The sequence below is a fragment of the Lithobates pipiens genome, unplaced genomic scaffold (assembly GCF_037356315.1).
Source record: "Lithobates pipiens isolate NorthernLeopardFrog02 unplaced genomic scaffold, aLitPip1_a1.2 Scaffold_22, whole genome shotgun sequence".
Classification (NCBI taxonomy): Eukaryota; Metazoa; Chordata; class Amphibia; order Anura; family Ranidae; genus Lithobates; species Lithobates pipiens.
In genome coordinates, this window is record NW_027507784.1 from 122,449,381 (window position 1) to 122,466,276 (window position 16,896).

At 42.8% G+C, this 16,896-nt stretch overlaps 1 protein-coding gene across 6 annotated transcripts in view; it reads left to right on the top strand.

Annotated features, from left to right (window-relative positions):
- The window catches only part of PCNT (pericentrin), a 293,476-nt gene that overhangs the window by 135,519 nt on the left and 141,061 nt on the right, over nt 1-16,896 (top strand). For 5 of the 6 annotated variants that reach the window (XM_077448179.1, XM_077448184.1, XM_077448181.1 and 2 more), the window contains 6 exons: nt 2,483-2,503; nt 2,976-3,209; nt 10,749-10,919; nt 10,989-11,141; nt 11,226-11,363; nt 12,180-13,082. In XM_077448179.1, the coding sequence (XP_077304305.1) occupies nt 2,483-2,503; nt 2,976-3,209; nt 10,749-10,919; nt 10,989-11,141; nt 11,226-11,363; nt 12,180-13,082 (1,620 nt within the window). The remainder of the gene's footprint in view (nt 1-2,482; nt 2,504-2,975; nt 3,210-10,748; nt 10,920-10,988; nt 11,142-11,225; nt 11,364-12,179; nt 13,083-16,896) is intronic. The other variant, XM_077448180.1, reaches the window with a different exon arrangement.

Genomic DNA, 16,896 nt, shown 5'->3' on the forward strand with positions numbered 1-16,896 from the left:
CAGTGAGCGGAGACTGACCAGTCATCTTCTTGCCCCTCTGAGCAAAGCGTTGTCTGCCAGCGGGACAGCCTGTGTGAAAGGACTTTTAGAGAGGTGTTGAAGTTTAATATTTCAAACCAAGTTTTTAGTCCCCCAGATCTAAAATGTACAGAAAATTTGCTGTTTATATTCAAATCCGGAAGGCAGTGCTTGGTTTTCGGGGTCCCGTACGTGGCTAGGCTCCCAAAAAGTCCCCCACATGTGGTATCCCCGTACTCGGGACAAGCAGCAGAATTTATTTTGGGGTGTAATTTGACTTCTGCCCATAGCATGTGTGAGCAATATATCATTTAGTGACAACTTTGTGCAAAAAAAAAAAAGTTTGTAATATTCCCGCAACTTTTGGCAAAATATAAAATATTCCATGGACTCAACATGCCTCTCAGTAAATAGCTTGGGGTGTCTACTTTCCAAAATGGGGTCATTTGGGGGGGTTTTGTGCTATTTTGGCATTTTATGGCCTTCGAAACTGTGATAGGTAGTGAGGAGTTAAATCAAAAATTTGCACCCTTAGAAATCCTGAAGGTGGTGATTGGTTTTCGGGGTGCCGTGCGCGACTAGACTCCCAAAAAGTCCCACACATGTGGTATCCCCGTACTCAGGAGAAGCAGCGGAATATATTTTGGGGTGCAATTCCACATATAACCATGGCATGTGTGAGCAATATATCATTTAGTGACATTTATTTTTTTTTTTTTTTTTTGTCATTATTCAATCCCTTAGGACAAAAAAAATAAATATTCAATGGGCTCAACATACCCATCAGCAATTTCCTTGGGGTGTCTACTTTCCAAAATGGGGTCATTTGGGGGGGATTTGTACTGCCCTGCCATTTTAGCACCTCAAGAAATGAGATCGGCAGTCATAAATTAAAAGCTGTGTAAATTCCAGAAAATGTACTCTAGTTTGTAGACGCTATAACTTTTGCGCAAACCAAAAAATATACGCTTATTGACATTTTTTTTTACTAAAGACATGTGGCTGAATAAATTTTGCCCTCAATGTATGACTAAAATTTAGTTTATTCGATTTTTCTTATAACAAAAAGAAGAAAATATCTTTTTTTTTTTCAAATTTTTCGCTCTTTTTCCATTTATATCGCAAAAAAAATAAATCGCAGAGGCAATCAAATACCATCAAAAGAAAGCTCTATTTGTGGGAAGAAAAGGACGCAAATTTCGTTTGGGTGCAATATTGCATGACCGCGCAATTACCAGTTAAAGCAGCGCAGTGCGAAATTGCAAAAAGACCTCTGGTCCTTAAGGTGTTTATTGGTCCGGAGCTGAAGTGGTTAAAGGGGGTTGTAAACCCTCAGTTTTTATCTATCTATCTATCTATCTATATATATATATATATATATATATATATATTATACACACTCTCACACACACTAATATAATTTTTTTTTTTTAAGCAGAGGCCCTTGAATAAAATGGTGGTTGTTGCAGTTTTTGTCATGCAATATTTGCGCAGCTATTTTTCAAATGCAAATTCTGTGGGAAAAAATGAATTATAGTGAATACGGACACACTATAATACCCTTCTCTTACTCCCTTTTGTAAACTATCAAAGATGTTACACCAAGTAAGATGCCTAACATGTAACGCTTTAAAATTGCATATGCCTGTGGAACGGCACCAGAATACGATACCTAAAAATCTCTGTAGGTTGCACTTTAAAAGCCTTTACATGTTACCAGTTTTAGAGTTACACAGGAGATCTGGGTCTAGAATTATAGCTCTAGCTCTGATGTTCGTTGCAATACCTCATCTTTGGTGCGATCAGTTTACTTATGCGTGCGGGAGACTAGCGCTTTTAAGTTTATTTTTTTTGTTATTTAAAATAATTAGTGTTATCCTAGGTGCCCATGCACACTTCTTCAGACTATTAGCATTTTTTGAGCTTCAGCATCTAGGAGCAGAATTTTTTTTTCTTTTTTTCTGTAGAGTTTCTTGGAGAGTTTTTCCAACAGAAACGCTAATAACCGTGTGTGGGGCTTGTGATTTATTTAAATATATATTTTTGCTTTTACTGCAAAAATGCTAATAAAACCCAAATGCTCCTAAAACTGCAAAAAGCTATTACCAGTGTTTTTATAGCCAGCCGTTTTTAGCTTGGAAAAAAACGCTAGTATGCATGGAGCCTAAAACATTTACTGGCTGGAGAAATCCTAGCTTTCGGATCCCATGGCAGCTGGTCACATGACCTAATGCTCAACTATTTAGACACTTCATTTCTGCAAAAGGAAATGTTATGGCATCTCATATGTCTTGAGGCTGACTGTAAAATCAAATAATGAGATAACTAGATGATTTATCACCTGACCATGCTCTTACAACCCAGGGCAGCGATTTCCACTTTCTAATGTATAGTATGTCAGTATTGCTTCTCTGGTGATTAATTGCTCTGTCATCTTTTCCCCATCTCTCTTCTGGTGAAATAGCTCCATGACTGGAGTGAACAGGTATGAATAGTCTGGTCTTCATCTGAAACCTACCTGTTGTTTTCATCTAATGCAAATGATTGTATCTAATAACTTAGAGAATAACTCGCTTGCATGATGTCTTCCTCCAGTTTAGATTGCTGTGTGTTTAATAGTGCTGCATGGCAAATATTTGGGCAATCCTTGGCATTCAGTAGCTAATGTGTAGCTATAGTTCTTGTTGCTATTTTTCCCCCTCTGGGCATGCTGAAGGTTGTAGTTTCATAGCAGCCAGTTAGCCATAACCTGCATCCCAGTCCACTATTCTGTAATTGCTTTACATCTATTATTTCTTGATTGCATGTGCATTTGTTTAGTTGTCATGTAGCCATTATTCTAATGTTCATTATTTCTGTGTCTCACATTTGTCTGGCCAGTTTTACAGCCCATTACTAGGCTGTTGTTTCTGAGTTATTGGCGACATTATATTTGTCACTGCTTGATCCTTCTGCAGGATGAAACTTTGGACACTAATGCCAAAGAGAAAGCAGACTTAAACCTGCTGATTGAGGGAAAAGATCACCTAGAGCAACAAATAGCGGAAAGAAATGATGAAATCGATAAGATGATGCTGAGAATACAGGAGCTGGAGCAAGCTGCTCTGAGCAATGCAGATGCAGCCAAAAAATGCAGCCAGTTGGAAGCAGAACTGCAGAATATACATAGGGTTCAAAAGGAATTATTGCAGGTAAGAATGGAAATGCATTTGTTCTGAAGTACCTTTATCTGGTAAGGATGGTGGTCTATTTCATATGTTGGTCTACCTTAAAGAACCATTCTAGGCATAGGTATTTTTTACATGGTTGCCTTGGACTAATGTAACTATGTATGTACCATACCTGGCCGATACCCCTTGAATTTGGAAATCACTAAAGTAGACACCACTACTTCATTGCTTTCCGCTTGCTTTCAGGTGCCTCGCGGAGCTACTGCATTTCTGCCTATTAAACACAAGAGGTAAGCCTCTGGGAAAGGCGCCAATTGGAGAATGCTTTGCATTTTCTGAATTAATTCAAAGCATTCCCCGCTTGGATGAGGTGGCGTGTGTGATGTCACCACTCTGCCTCTCCACCTCGTCCAATCAGAGAATGCTTTGGCTATGTATGGTATATACATAGTTACAGTGGTCAAGTTAAACACATTTTTATTATGTATAAAATGTATAGCCCAGATTTTTATTTATTATTATTATTATTATTAATAATGAGCTTAATAGATCTTTATGTAACCAATTTGCTTTTAATTATTACTATGCAAGGTTACATGTTAAGATGATGTGCCCGTTTTTACAACTTTGCTTTTCTTCTGAGAGCATCTCTGGAGTTGAGTGTGGGACCTCTCAGATGCCTGACCTTAGGTTGATACTGCATGCGTTTTCCAACTTCTCCATATTCAACTTATCTTCCTCCTTTAGTAGTGTCTGCATGGCAGTATACTATAACAGATCCACATTTTACATTCTTATGCACTATAACAGGGATATGCAATTAGCGGACCAGCTAACTCCAGCTGTTGCAAAACTACAAGTCCCATCATGCCTCTGCCTCTGGGTGTCATGCTTGTGGCTGTCAGTCTTGCTATGCCTCATGGGACTTGTAGTTCTGCAACAGCTGGAGGTCCGCTATCTGCATATCCCTGTACTATAAGGTTTAGTCATGTTGTCATTCACTTTCTGTAGAAGAGCTATATGCTATGCTAGTTGTGCTCACTCTCTTTAACCACCTCGCGCCCGCCGTATAGCCGATTTACGGCCTTAGAGCAGGCGCTTTCGTGCAATTGGCCGTCCCTGGACGTCCTATTGTTTACTTCCGCAATGCGCGCCGCCGCGGGCGCGCATCGCGGAAGTTCTGTGTTCGCCGTGTCCCCCGGGGACAGGCAAACACAGATCGCTGTAAACGGCCAATCACAGCGGCCGTTTACAGCGTGACCGGCGTGTCCAATGGGAGATGATCTCATATGTAAACATATGAGATCATCTCTCAGCGCCGCTCTCCCTCCTCACACAGACAGCGTGTGAGAGGGGAGAGATGAACGGCTGCAGCAGCCGTCAGTGCACAGAGAAAAAAAAAAAAAAAAAAAGTGCCATCCACCCCAGTGCAATCCACCTGCCCCCAGTGCTATCTGTCCCCAGTGCCACCTGTTGTCAGTGCAATTTGTCCCCAGTGCCATCTGTCATCAGTGCCACGTATAAGTGGCATCTGTCATCAGTGCCATGTGTCATTAGTGCCACATAGTGCCATTTGTCATCAGTGCCATTTGTCATCAGTGCCACCTGTCAGTGTCACGTGCCATCTGTCGTCAGTGTCGCGTGTCATCAATGCCACTTATCAGTGCCATCTGTCATCAGTGTCACGCGTCATCAGTGCCACATATTAGTGCCACGCGTCATCAGTGCCACATATTAGTGCCACGCGTCATCAGTGCCACATATTAGTGGCATCTGTCATCAGTGCCACGTGTCATCAGTGCCATGTATAAGTGTCATCATTGCCACGTATCGGTGCCATCTGTCATCAGTGTCACGTGTCATTGTCCTGGTATTTCAAAAGTGTAATAAGTAGTCAACAAGTTAGATGTGTAATTTATGCTCCTAGAACACGTGATGGCGCTCCCTGCATGTTGGGCCTCTCTATGTGGCCAGGCTGTGAAAAAGTCCCACACATGTGGTATTGTAATACTCAGGAGGAGTAGCAGAATTTTTTGGGGGGTGTCATTTGTGGTATACACATGCCATGTGTGAGAAATAGCCTATTACAATGACAATTTTGTGGCGAAAAATAAAAAAAATGAAAAATCTTAATTTTGCAAAGAATTGTGGGAAAAAAATAACATCAAAAAGCTCACCATGCCTCTTACTAAATACCTTGGAATGTCTACTTTCCAAAAAGGGGTCATTTGGGGGGTATTTGTACTTTCCTGACTTGTTCGGGTTACAAGAAGCGAGATAGGCCACCAGTACATCAGATGTGATCAATTTTGTGCGATTCGCACCACAGCTTGTAGACTCTATAACTTTCACAAAGACCAAATAATATCCACTAATTTGGGTTATTTTTACCAAAGATATGTAGCAGTATAAATTGTGGCCAAAATTTATGAAGAAAAATTAATAATTTGCATAATTCTGTCACAGAAACAAAGAAATATGCGGGTTTTTTTTTCAAAATTTTCGGTCTTTTTTCATTTATAGTGCAAAAAATAAAAACCCAGAGGTGATCAAATACCACCAAAAGAAAGCGCTATTTGTGGGGAAAAAAAGGACACAAAATTCATTTGGGTACAGTGTTGCATGACTGAGTAATTGTCATTCAAATTGTGAGAGCACCAAAAGCTGAAAATTGGTCTGGTCAGGAAGGGTGTTTAAGTGCCCAGTAAGCAAGTGGTTAAAAAATGGACAATGGAATTATTTAAAGTGGATGTAAACCTGATTCATGAAATTTGAGCTGCGCACATCTATCTGCAGTGTTGTGTCTTTTTTTGTTTTTTTTTCTCTTTTCTCTCTTCCAAGCCCCATGTACCGTAGCTTTGCCTGTTCCATTCTTCTATCAGCCTGTTAACTTTTGACAAGCTCTCTGAGATGGGAGCCTGAAGTGTGGGTCTCCGGGGAGGTTGCTATAAATTATCAGATTGCTAAACTATTCACCGGCACACTTTGCATGTGTGGGGAGGGGTGTGCGCCTTTCCTCCAGTCAGCAGTTTGTCTCTAGCAATAATCTCCTCCTACAGATTAATGAGAAAGTGAGGTGCACTTTTTGAACGATAAAGGTGAAGGCTGCAGATATACATGTAAAACTTGTGTAGGAAGACTTGTTTCATCTGTGTATCATCTGAGCTTGTTCACTTCACTAGGTATATGTGAGGGTTTACATCCTCCTTTAGTTCATCTGTGGACATTTTGAAACAAAAAAAAAAAAAAATTACAAAAAAGGAAATTGTGAGGCAACTGATTTGATAGTCAAATGAACAGGAATTGGTGGACTATTCACAATTGGGAGTAAACATTTGCAATCAATCCGTCTATTTACCAAATATCTATTGTAAGCTGAGAAACCTAACTCTAAAGCCTAGTACACACAATGATTTTTTTTTTGGCATGCTAGTCACCTCAAATGTGAATAAGTTACTAAAGTATGAAAACTCTCATACGACAGAAAAAAAAATTCTGAAGTGATGTTATTTATTTTTTAAAATTAAAATAGTATGGATTAAACGAAAGTGGTACGATCTGATATCGTACGAGAAAAAATTTCTAGTTTGTTCCTTCTGAAAATTTTGGACGTCAGCTGTGTATGAATGATCAGATTATCGTACAATCGCGGTGAAAGCGACATTTTTCGGTTGGCTTTCTCATCGTGTGTACAAGGCTTTAACCGCTTCCCACCCGCCCTATAGCCGAATGACGGCCTTAGAGCGGGCGGCTTCCTTCGCCTGGCCGTCCCTGGATGGCCTGGTGTTTACTTCCGCAATGCGCGCCGCCGCGGGCGCGCATCGCGGAAGTTCTGTGTTTGCCGTGTCCCCCGGGGACAGGCAAACACAGATCGCTGTAAACGGCCAATCACAGCGGCCGTTTACAGCGTGATCGGCGTGTCCAATGGTAGATGATCTCATATGTAAACATATGAGATCATCTCTCAGCGCCGCTCTCCCTCCTCACACAGACAGCGTGTGAGAGGGGAGAGAAGAACGGCTGCAGCAGCCGTCAGTGCACAGAAGCAAAAAAAAAAAAAAAAGTTTAAAAAAAAGTGCCATCCTCCCCCAGAGCCATCCCCCCCCCAGTGCCATGCCCCCCCCCCCCCAGTGCCATGCCCCCCCCCCCAGTGCCATGCCCCCCCCCAGTGCCATCCTGCCCCAGTGCCATCCACCCCAGTGCAATCCACCCCACCCCAGTGCCACCTGCCCGCAGTGCTATCTGTCCCCAGTGCCACCTGTTGTCAGTGCCATTTGTCCCCAGTGCCATCTGTCATCAGTGCCACGTATAAGTGGCATCTGTCATCAGTGCCACGTGTTATTAGTGCCACATAGTGCCATCTGTCATCAGTGCCACGTATTAGTGCCATCTGTCATCAGTGCCACCTGTCAGTGTCACGTGCCATCTGTTGTCAGTGTCACGTGTCATCAATGCCACTTATCAGTGCCATCTGTCATCAGTGTCACGCGTCATCGGTGCCACGTATTAGTGCCACGTGTCATCAGTGCCACGTATTAGTGCCACGTGTCATCAGTGCCACGTATTAGTGCCACGTGTCATCAGTGCCACATATTAGTGCCATCTGTCATCAGTGCCACGTGTCATCAGTGCCACGTATAAGTGTCATCATTGCCACGTATCAGTGCCATCTGTCATCAGTGTCACGTGTCATTGTCCTGGTATTTCAAAAGTGTAATAAGTAGTCAACAAGTTAGATGTGTAATTTATGCTTCTAGAACACGTGATGGCGCTCCCTGCATGTTGGGCCTCTCTATGTGGCCAGGCTGTGAAAAAGTCCCACACATGTGGTATTGTAATACTCAGGAGGAGTAGCAGAATTTTTTGGGGAGTGACATTTGTGGTATACACATGCCACGTGAGAGAAATAACCTATTACAATGACAATTTTGTGGAGAAAAATAAAAAAAATGAAATATCTTCATTTTGCAAAGAATTGTGGGAAAAAATGACAACATCAAAAAGCTCACTATGCCTCTTACTAAATACCTTGGAATGTCTACTTTCCAAAAAGGGGTCATTTGGGGGTATTTGTACTTTCCTGACTTGTTCGGGTCACAAGAAGCGAGATAGGCCACCAGTACATCAGATGTGATCAATTTTGTGCGATTCGCACCACAGCTTGTAGACTCTATAACTTTCACAAAGACCAAATAATATCCACTAATTTGGGTTATTTTTACCAAAGATATGTAGCAGTATAAATTGTGGCCAAAATTTATGAAGAAAAATTAATAATTTGCATAATTCTGTCACAGAAACAAAGAAATATGCGTTTTTTTTCAAAATTTTCGGTCTTTTTTCATTTATAGCGCAAAAAATAAAAACCCCAGAGGTGATCAAATACCACCAAAAGAAAGCTCTATTTGTGGGAAAAAAAGGACACAAAATTAATTTGGGTACAGTGTTGCATGACTAATTGTCATTCAAAGTGTGAGAGCACCGAAAGCTGAAAATTGGTCTGGGCAGGAAGGTGTTTAAGTGCCCAGTAAGCAAGTGGTTAACCTGGGTGCACACAGGAAGTTTTTTTTTTTTTTTTTTTTATATTCTGTTACATACAGATCTCCATCTAACACATCTGATGTTAGTCTGGCCATCTCCCCGCTGAGCTATTGTGTTCTGTCAGAGGGAACCCCCCCTCACCCCACCAGAACACAGCAATGCTGATTCTGGCAAAGTTGTGCTGGGGATGACATTGGGCTCCATTCTTGTTTTCTTATAGCCAGCCCCCCCCCCCCCCCCCCTCACACACACCAGCCCTTCTTCTTCTTTTTTTTTTTTCCCCCTTTCTCTCTGCCCCTATTCTTTCTTTTGCTTTTCACTCACCCTCTTTCTATATTTCTCTTCTCCATAATTTCTTCACATCCTTGCATACCTGACAAGCATTCTGTAAATTGTCAAGGATACAATTGGCCTTCCATTTTAGTATGGGCTTCTCCACAGCAGTATTATATCTTAATCTCCTGGAAGACTACCTAGTATGAGGATAAGGATAGATTTCACATCTGTATACTCAAGGTTACGCAATGCCTTAAAAACAGCTGCTAGTTTCATGAAACAATATACAAACAAAATAAATTGTACCTAAAAGATGCATACTGCAAATAATTAGGAACTAATTTAAGTAGCGCTCAATAACCTTAATGAGTAATCTAGATAAAAATCAACACTATACATATAACACCCCGTGATAACGTGCTATATAAATGCCATTGATAAAGTGCAGGAAAACAACAGAAATGAATATTCATCCAATCTTTCAATCTTCCACCACACCGATGTGTCTGTGATTCCTCTCCCAATGAAATCGCACTCACCAGCTCATGTTGCCTCCCACTCATGTTTGGCAAAAGAGCAGATAAGACCCCACCTGGGTCAGTAACACAATTACTTCCAACCAAGCATATCCATATGTGAAAAATAAACAAAAAAAGTGCTCCACATAGCGTGATACTGTAAAACGAATTTATTAAAATATTTCACAGCCACACTTCAATGTTTCCACTCACATATTAAACTTGGTGCCAGCAAAATAAAACCTCTCACAGCAAACTATGTGGAAACAACTTGTGGTGGTGCACTACGTCACGGCGGATCCGAAGTGTGCCTCAACTCTCACCCACTCCATGATCACCGTTTGTTGGGAAGGTATATGAGTCCCGAGCAGTCTAACATCCACTCCGACCAATTACGACCTGCTCCGACCATTTCCGAACCACTCCGATCTGCACCATCCGATATCAATTAAATCTATGTCCGTGTGGTCACGCCCCCGACATGTTTCGTCATACTGACTTCTTCCTACGGATTGCTTGTTTTCCTGCACTTTATCAATAGACTTTATTTATATAGCACGTTATCACGGGGTGTTATATGTATAGTGTTGATTTTTATCTAGATCACTCATTAATGTTAAGCCTTTTTCTAGGCTTACCTATAGGCACTGTAAATGTCTCTTAAATGTGCACTGTTTAGGAGATATTTATAGTATAATGTGTCAATGATGTTATCAGCTCATGCGCTCTGAAGAAACAGGCTCCTGTGTGGTTTCTTCAGTAGCGAGTGCCGTGACCGGTGGTGCCCACGCGCGTGAGTGATGTCGCGTGACTCCGGCCAGTCACTGAGCCAGAGCCCGTGGGCCTGGAAGGAAGACGGGCAAAGATGGGTGCAGCAGGGACGGTGCGGGCTTCGTTTGCAGGTAAGTGCCACATGATGTGCTGGTATGCGAGGCATACTAGCACGTTATGTATTTGCTTTGCAGGGAAGGGAGGAGAATTTTAATTTTTTTTAATCAAGGGTTTACCTCCTCTTTAAACATAACCATATATGAAAATTAGGTTTATAAAACATTGACACAAAGAGAAACAATGTATACCAAGTTGACATTTTAAGTGGATTTTATTTAGATTTGATATCTGAAGACCTTTTAGCACTTATCTAAACAAAAATTTTTACAAGTCAAAGCAAAAGATGTAATGCGTGTTTCCATGTCATTGACTTAAATCTGTCAATATGGTTTAGGACAAAGAAGCTTTACAACAGCAGCAGTACAATAATGTGCTTCAGATCTCTGCCCTGCAGTCAAAGCTAGATGAGACCCGGCACAGATTGCCTGTGGAAGGCGACCCTGATAGCCTCCTAAAGAAGGAATTACAAGCTGAGAGGGAAGCTCTCCAAAGGAAAGAGAAAGAGGTATTATCTTTTAGCCATATTAAATGGAGATCTAACACCATGCAATGCACTTATAGCATTTGTTTACAGGCTGAAAGTCTGGCTGAGCAGCTAGAGCTGTTCAAAGAAGAGCTAACAAACAAGACAGAAGAGGTCCTTCAGCTGAACATGCAGCTTGAAATCATGCGCAAACAGAGTGAGCAGGCTGTTCAGCAGGCTCAAGAGGAGTACCTGCTGCTAAAGGCAAGTGCGTTGTTGAAGAGATCACAAGAGTCTCTGCTGCTTGATTAGTGTGTAGTAATTTTAAATTTTTCTGAAAATAAACAGGAGGAAATGTCCTCTCTCCATCTTGAAAGAACTCATGACAAACCTAGCTCTTCGCTGGAACTTCTCCAGGCTCTGTTACAAGAAAAGAACCAAGAGATTGACCATTTGAACGAGCAACTTCTTAGGCTTCAAGAGGAGGTAAATCTGTTTATCTGTCATGCTGGCAATGCATGTTTTTTTCCCTTCATAGTGCAGTTGGTTTCAGTAAAATCAAATCTTTTATATGTGGGTGTTAGTCATGAGTTAGTTTGCTTTTTTCATTTGCATGCTCACTTTAATATATAATGTAAATGCAGAACTGGTCTGTAAAGACCATTGAAGCACCTTCTATTTGCACAAGCAGATTGATCATAATTGGGGAACACTAATCTCTTCACAAGAAATTTTTCTTATATAATATATATTAATCTCATGTACTGTTTGAACTCTTCTCTGGCAGTTTATCGCTTCTTGACAGACCTTGAATTGGCTTTGTTTCAGGGCTCCTGCTTTACAATCCAACTCTGATATTATTGTAAAACCATGTAGCATTTTAAATCTTTTATTTATGGGGAGCTATTTTGCATATGCAGCATACTAGGTACAGTGTGGCATGTGTCTTATTTTTTGAAAGAATTAGTAACCACCCCTTCAAATAATTGTTCTACTAGGCCCTGCTGACTAGAGTTACTATTCAGTACTGAGAATCAAAAATCAACCAAACCTAAGCATCAAGGACAAACCTTATGCATCTCCATATTACATCTCTGTTTACATACTTGCGCACCAATTTAACCTAAGTCAAATAAAGTATTTTCCATGAAAACAATTGGGTTGGTTTTTAATTTCAATGAATATCCAATGTATTGAGGGCACAATGCCTTTCTTGGTCAACATCTATATTGGTTATACTGATATGACATTCTTAAGTGGTTTACTATGTCATAGAACTTTTTTTACTTTAAACTTTTGCAGACCTCCGAAGTTGAGGAATTGAGGTCTTTAGTTGAGCATCTTCGGAGTGATCAAGAGAGACTTCAAAAGTGCAAAGAGGAGGAAATGGAACAACTTCATGAAGTCATTGAAAAGTTACAGCAGGAGCTTGAGCAGCTGGGACCTATTAGGCATGAGGTCAGCGATAGTCAAGAAAGCCTAGATCAACTGGGTCTAGGAGGAGCAGATAATCTGCAGGCTGAGCTTAGAAAAGGAGCTAAACTAGAAAGAGCACATGTAGAGAAAGAGAGTATGGAGGAAACTGAGTCTTTGCGCATGGCTGAGCTGGAAGCCTTGCAACGGCAACTGGAAGAAAAGGAAGTCCTGCACGTTGCAGAGATTGAGGTTCTGGTGACTAATTTACAAAATCTTCAACAGTCCGCCCGACAGAATGAACAAGCTCTGGAGTTTGTTAGGATGGAGTATAGAAACTTGCAGGAAGAGAGTGAATTACTCAGGACTCGTGTGTCACAGAGGGAAGAAGCTGTTGCTCTTCTCACTGTCCAGTTGCAAAAACTTCAAGACAATGTAAGGGAGAAAGATACCATCCTCATGGAAAAAGAAATTGAAGTTCAGACTTTGCAGGAGCACAGTATGGGTGATATGTCTGAGTTGCGTAATCAGCTGGCACAAAGTCTTCAGTCTTTGGAAGCTACCAAAATAGACCTGCAAGATGTACAAGAACAGAATGCCTCTCTGCAAACTACCTTGTCTCAAAGCTCCAAGGAGCAAAGTGAGAGGGAGAAAAAGCACAACGAAGAGTTAGAAGAGCTCAAGCAGTGTCTTAAAGAGTGGAAGGACAAGTCACAGAAGCTTGTAGAAGAGGTACAGACACAGACGGATGACATTCAGAATATGACCTCACTGGACGTTAAATCACACTCGGTAAGCTTGAATTTGGTATGTTCTATTTCACTTGCTCATTGTAACGTTGCTTTTTTTTGTTTCTCCTTTTGTGGTGGCTTTTTATTTTGTATAGAATTTACTTTGATTTGACTAACTTGACTTAACCTTGTAGGAAAACCTGTCATGAGAGTAAAAAAAAATGTGGCTGCCATTGCCAACTATTCCTTCTGGAAATGTTTATCCCCTAGTTCCCCTAGTTCTTATATTTATTTTTGGCTTCAGTGCCTCCTGAGTTACTGTCCTGAAGCAAGTATAGAGATGACTTTTTTCTTACACCCATTTGTGCCATGTGTTCCTAGGTTGTGACTTGAAGTATTTATCAATACAGCCAGGCAACAAGCACCTAAAAAAAATAAAAATAAAAAAGTCAGCTCCAATCCTTTCTCATGACGGTGTCATTTTAAGTTCCTACTTAGAGCACATCATCATTTGGATGCATTCCTATTCCTTTTGATGGTTATTTATACCTATACGCGGTCAGAACCAAAGTAATTTAGTATTTCTTTAATCGTACATCATGGGACACAGAGCCATAGTAATTACTATGTGGGTTATAGTCCGCCTTCAGGTGCTGGACACTGGCACACTCTAAGCAGGAAGTTGCCTCCCTATATAACCCCTCCCACTACTGGGAGTATCTCAGTTTGTTTTCGCCAGTGTCTAAGGTGTTGGTCACGAGTGAATATGTGCTGTGCTGAGCTCCACTGGAGCAATCCTTGCTGGGGCTAGCTATGCAGCCAGATCCATTCAAAGTGTCTTTTAGGCCGAATTGAATGGTACCTGGGGTTTGTATCCGAAGAAACAAGGTTTTGCCTGTAACGCTTCTCTTTTTAGAGAGCTGGAGCCTGGAATCCAGTACTTTTGGTATTAAGGCCATAAAGTTTTACTGGCAGGGTGCTTTCTACAGGTCCAGGATTGTGTGTTCCCTGAAGGTTTAATGGAACCCAGTGTGAAGGGTGAAGATTGGGTCTGTTGGTTTTTACCACAGATAACCCTGCGGTGGGAAAGATGAGTAAAGTTTTCTAAGAAATTTTTGAATTTTCTTATGAAATGTCTCCTTTTAATTAGTAAATGTTGTCATGTCACCACTGGGTGCTGTATGGAGCAGGTACCTTCTCATGCTTTGCTCAGAGATCACGTTGTGTCACAGAAGAAGCAGACTTTTTTTCCTCCGGCTAGCAGGCAGTCCTCCGGTAAGTTTTTGCTTCCTCCAGACACCCCCACCTGAGCTTAACTCTTCCCCTCTTCAAGAGGCTGAGTATAAGGGAGAACTAAAAACAATCAGCAATTCCGTTTTCTTTCACCGCCCCTACATGGTGGCAGCTTCCAGGTCTCCTCCATGTCATTCCTCCCTCACTCAGCCGATCCCATTGGATCGGAGGCCCGTGCTTGCGTGGGAAACATTTTTAAAAATGGGGTGCGCGATGCGATGGTGGGGGCGGGGCTTAGCGCGGCGTTGGCGTCTTCCAACGCGGGAGTGTTTCATTATTTTTTTTTTTTTTAAGAAAATTCCATTTATGCTGGCTGCAAAATTATTGAAGACACATAAGAAAGCGGTTTTGGTGATACAGGCATTTACTATTTGCATCAGGCTGAGCATTAATAGCAGCGGCAGTATCTGGCTCAAACAGTGGATGCGATTTCTTCTGGTAGTACCTCTGCTTTGTGCATCAGGCTAAGGTCAGAAGGGGGGGGGGGGGGGGTTGAAACACCTAAAGAAAAGAGCTAAAAGGGTGTCCCTCAAGCTCGGCAAAGCCTACTGATCTCTACAAATGGCATCCTCCCCTGAGAGGAGGTAGCTGGTCAGCATGAGCATCAGGGCCATGAAATGTCTGTAACTGTTTTTAGCACTGCAGCCCATGTTTATTTTATGATTAAAAAAAAAAAAACAGTTTAGCGACTTTAATCTCATCACGGTGTGGGTCAGAGTGCAACAGGTTCTCTTCCATTACCCAGGACTCTTAAACTGAGGAACTAGGAGCAGGAGAAGACAAATTCCATCAGGGGACTGTGGTGAGGCTGATGACTCCTCTTCTGAGGTGTCAAATGCGAGAGAATCAGCTATTCCAATCTTAAGATTTATGGTACAATTTCTTGCTCAATGATTGCTCCACATTTATTTACCCTTAACTGAGTGTTTGGGTTCCCTAAAGCCTCCTCCAGCTGTGCATGCCTTTTCCTGTCTCCTCTCTGTAAATAAATGGGTTTGTTAGCCTGCCTTTAGGAGAGATAGGCAAAATTGTAGCACAATACACAGAACTTTCAGTACCGCCACGGGGGGCGGACCCTGTGCTAACAACCCTCCCTGCTGCCCCAGCAGACTCAGTTTTTTTTTTTTTTGCCTAGTGAAGGAGAATGACCTAGGAACCCTGCAGGCCCTTTGGTCCATTTTTTTGATGCAGGATTTATACTTTTGCGCAAGATGAAAGATCCTGGGATCTTCTATCAACTGCCGACTAGGTGACAGCCTGGTTAATGATATCCTTGTAGTCGTCCGTCCCCCCCCCCGGTCTGGCCATTTAGCGTGTGCAGGTCGCAGCTAAGGCACGGCAGGCCACGACATACCTCAGCTCCAGAGGTGGTCGGTGAGCTTCAATGCTCCGGGGTATACACATGACCGATCTACTGATGTCTGGATCACAGTATACTGGGCCAGCAGCCACCCTGTAACTGCGCAGGAGTGGGTCTGTGATGGAATGTCTCCCAGCTCTTCAGGACTTGTAAGTACGGCTCTCCCTCCTGGGGGGGTTGAGCAGCTGGGTATTCCCTGGGAGGTCGATTTGGGGCCACCTCACCTCCTCTTCTCTCCCATGTCCCTATCTTCCCTCCTTCGGGGGTAGGGCGGTGCGGCTGCATGTGCTGCGGGCGGTGTGTGTATGGGGATCGCTGGGTCTCTCACCTGTGGGGGGGTCTGTGTGGCTAGCAATGGCCCTGGTCCCTGTGTGTGGGGTGCCAAAAGGTATCTGGGGGGGGTATTCTTGCTGGTTTAAGGCAGCACTGTTTGATGATTTTTCCTGTCACTGCATGGCGCTGTCCGGCCATTTTCTAGGAGATTTTCCTTTTAGTTGCATTGGCGGCCATTTTTTCAAGCCAGAATGCTCTTTTTACCGCAGTTCTCTTGTGACAGCATCACATGTGCTCTCACATGCTGTTTCCTGTGTCCACTGTGTATACAGGACGCTGGATGGCCATTTCCTGAACGCTGGTGCAAGCTCTGCAGATCATTTCACCGCTATTTTCTACAGCTGCTGCCGACAGTTTTCTCACTCTGCACTTGGGTAACCTCCTGGGGACTACAGGCACGGCTAGTGACCATCACAGACCACCCCAGGGTGGTGAGTCTGGCGCTAGGAAACCCCCTCCCAGGCGGCGGCAGCAGGAGGGTGGGACCTTTACTGTCCTAAGTCCTCTTGCAGGTGGCAGACAGGGTCGGGTCAGCATGGCTTCAGAAACTAGTGTTTCTTCCCCCAAAATCCAGGCTATTGCAACTGGGTCACCTGCGGATAGCGCTGTGCCCATGGACACCATGACAGCAGTCCTTAACTCTTTTGTGCTAAAATAGAGGCGGTGCGTGGAATTAAAGGTGTGCGTAAAAGGCCCCTGCCCCCCGTCATCTTAGGAGAGCTCTGATGCAGACTTGGGCCCTGCTGCGGCTGGTGACCCCTGTGGTGACCCCTGCTCTGACCTATTAGACGAGGATGACCTGGACCATTCGGACAGCGAGGATGATTCTCCGACCGGGTCCGGGCGTGACAAAGCATTTGTTGGAGCACTTATCACAGCTGTGCATGAT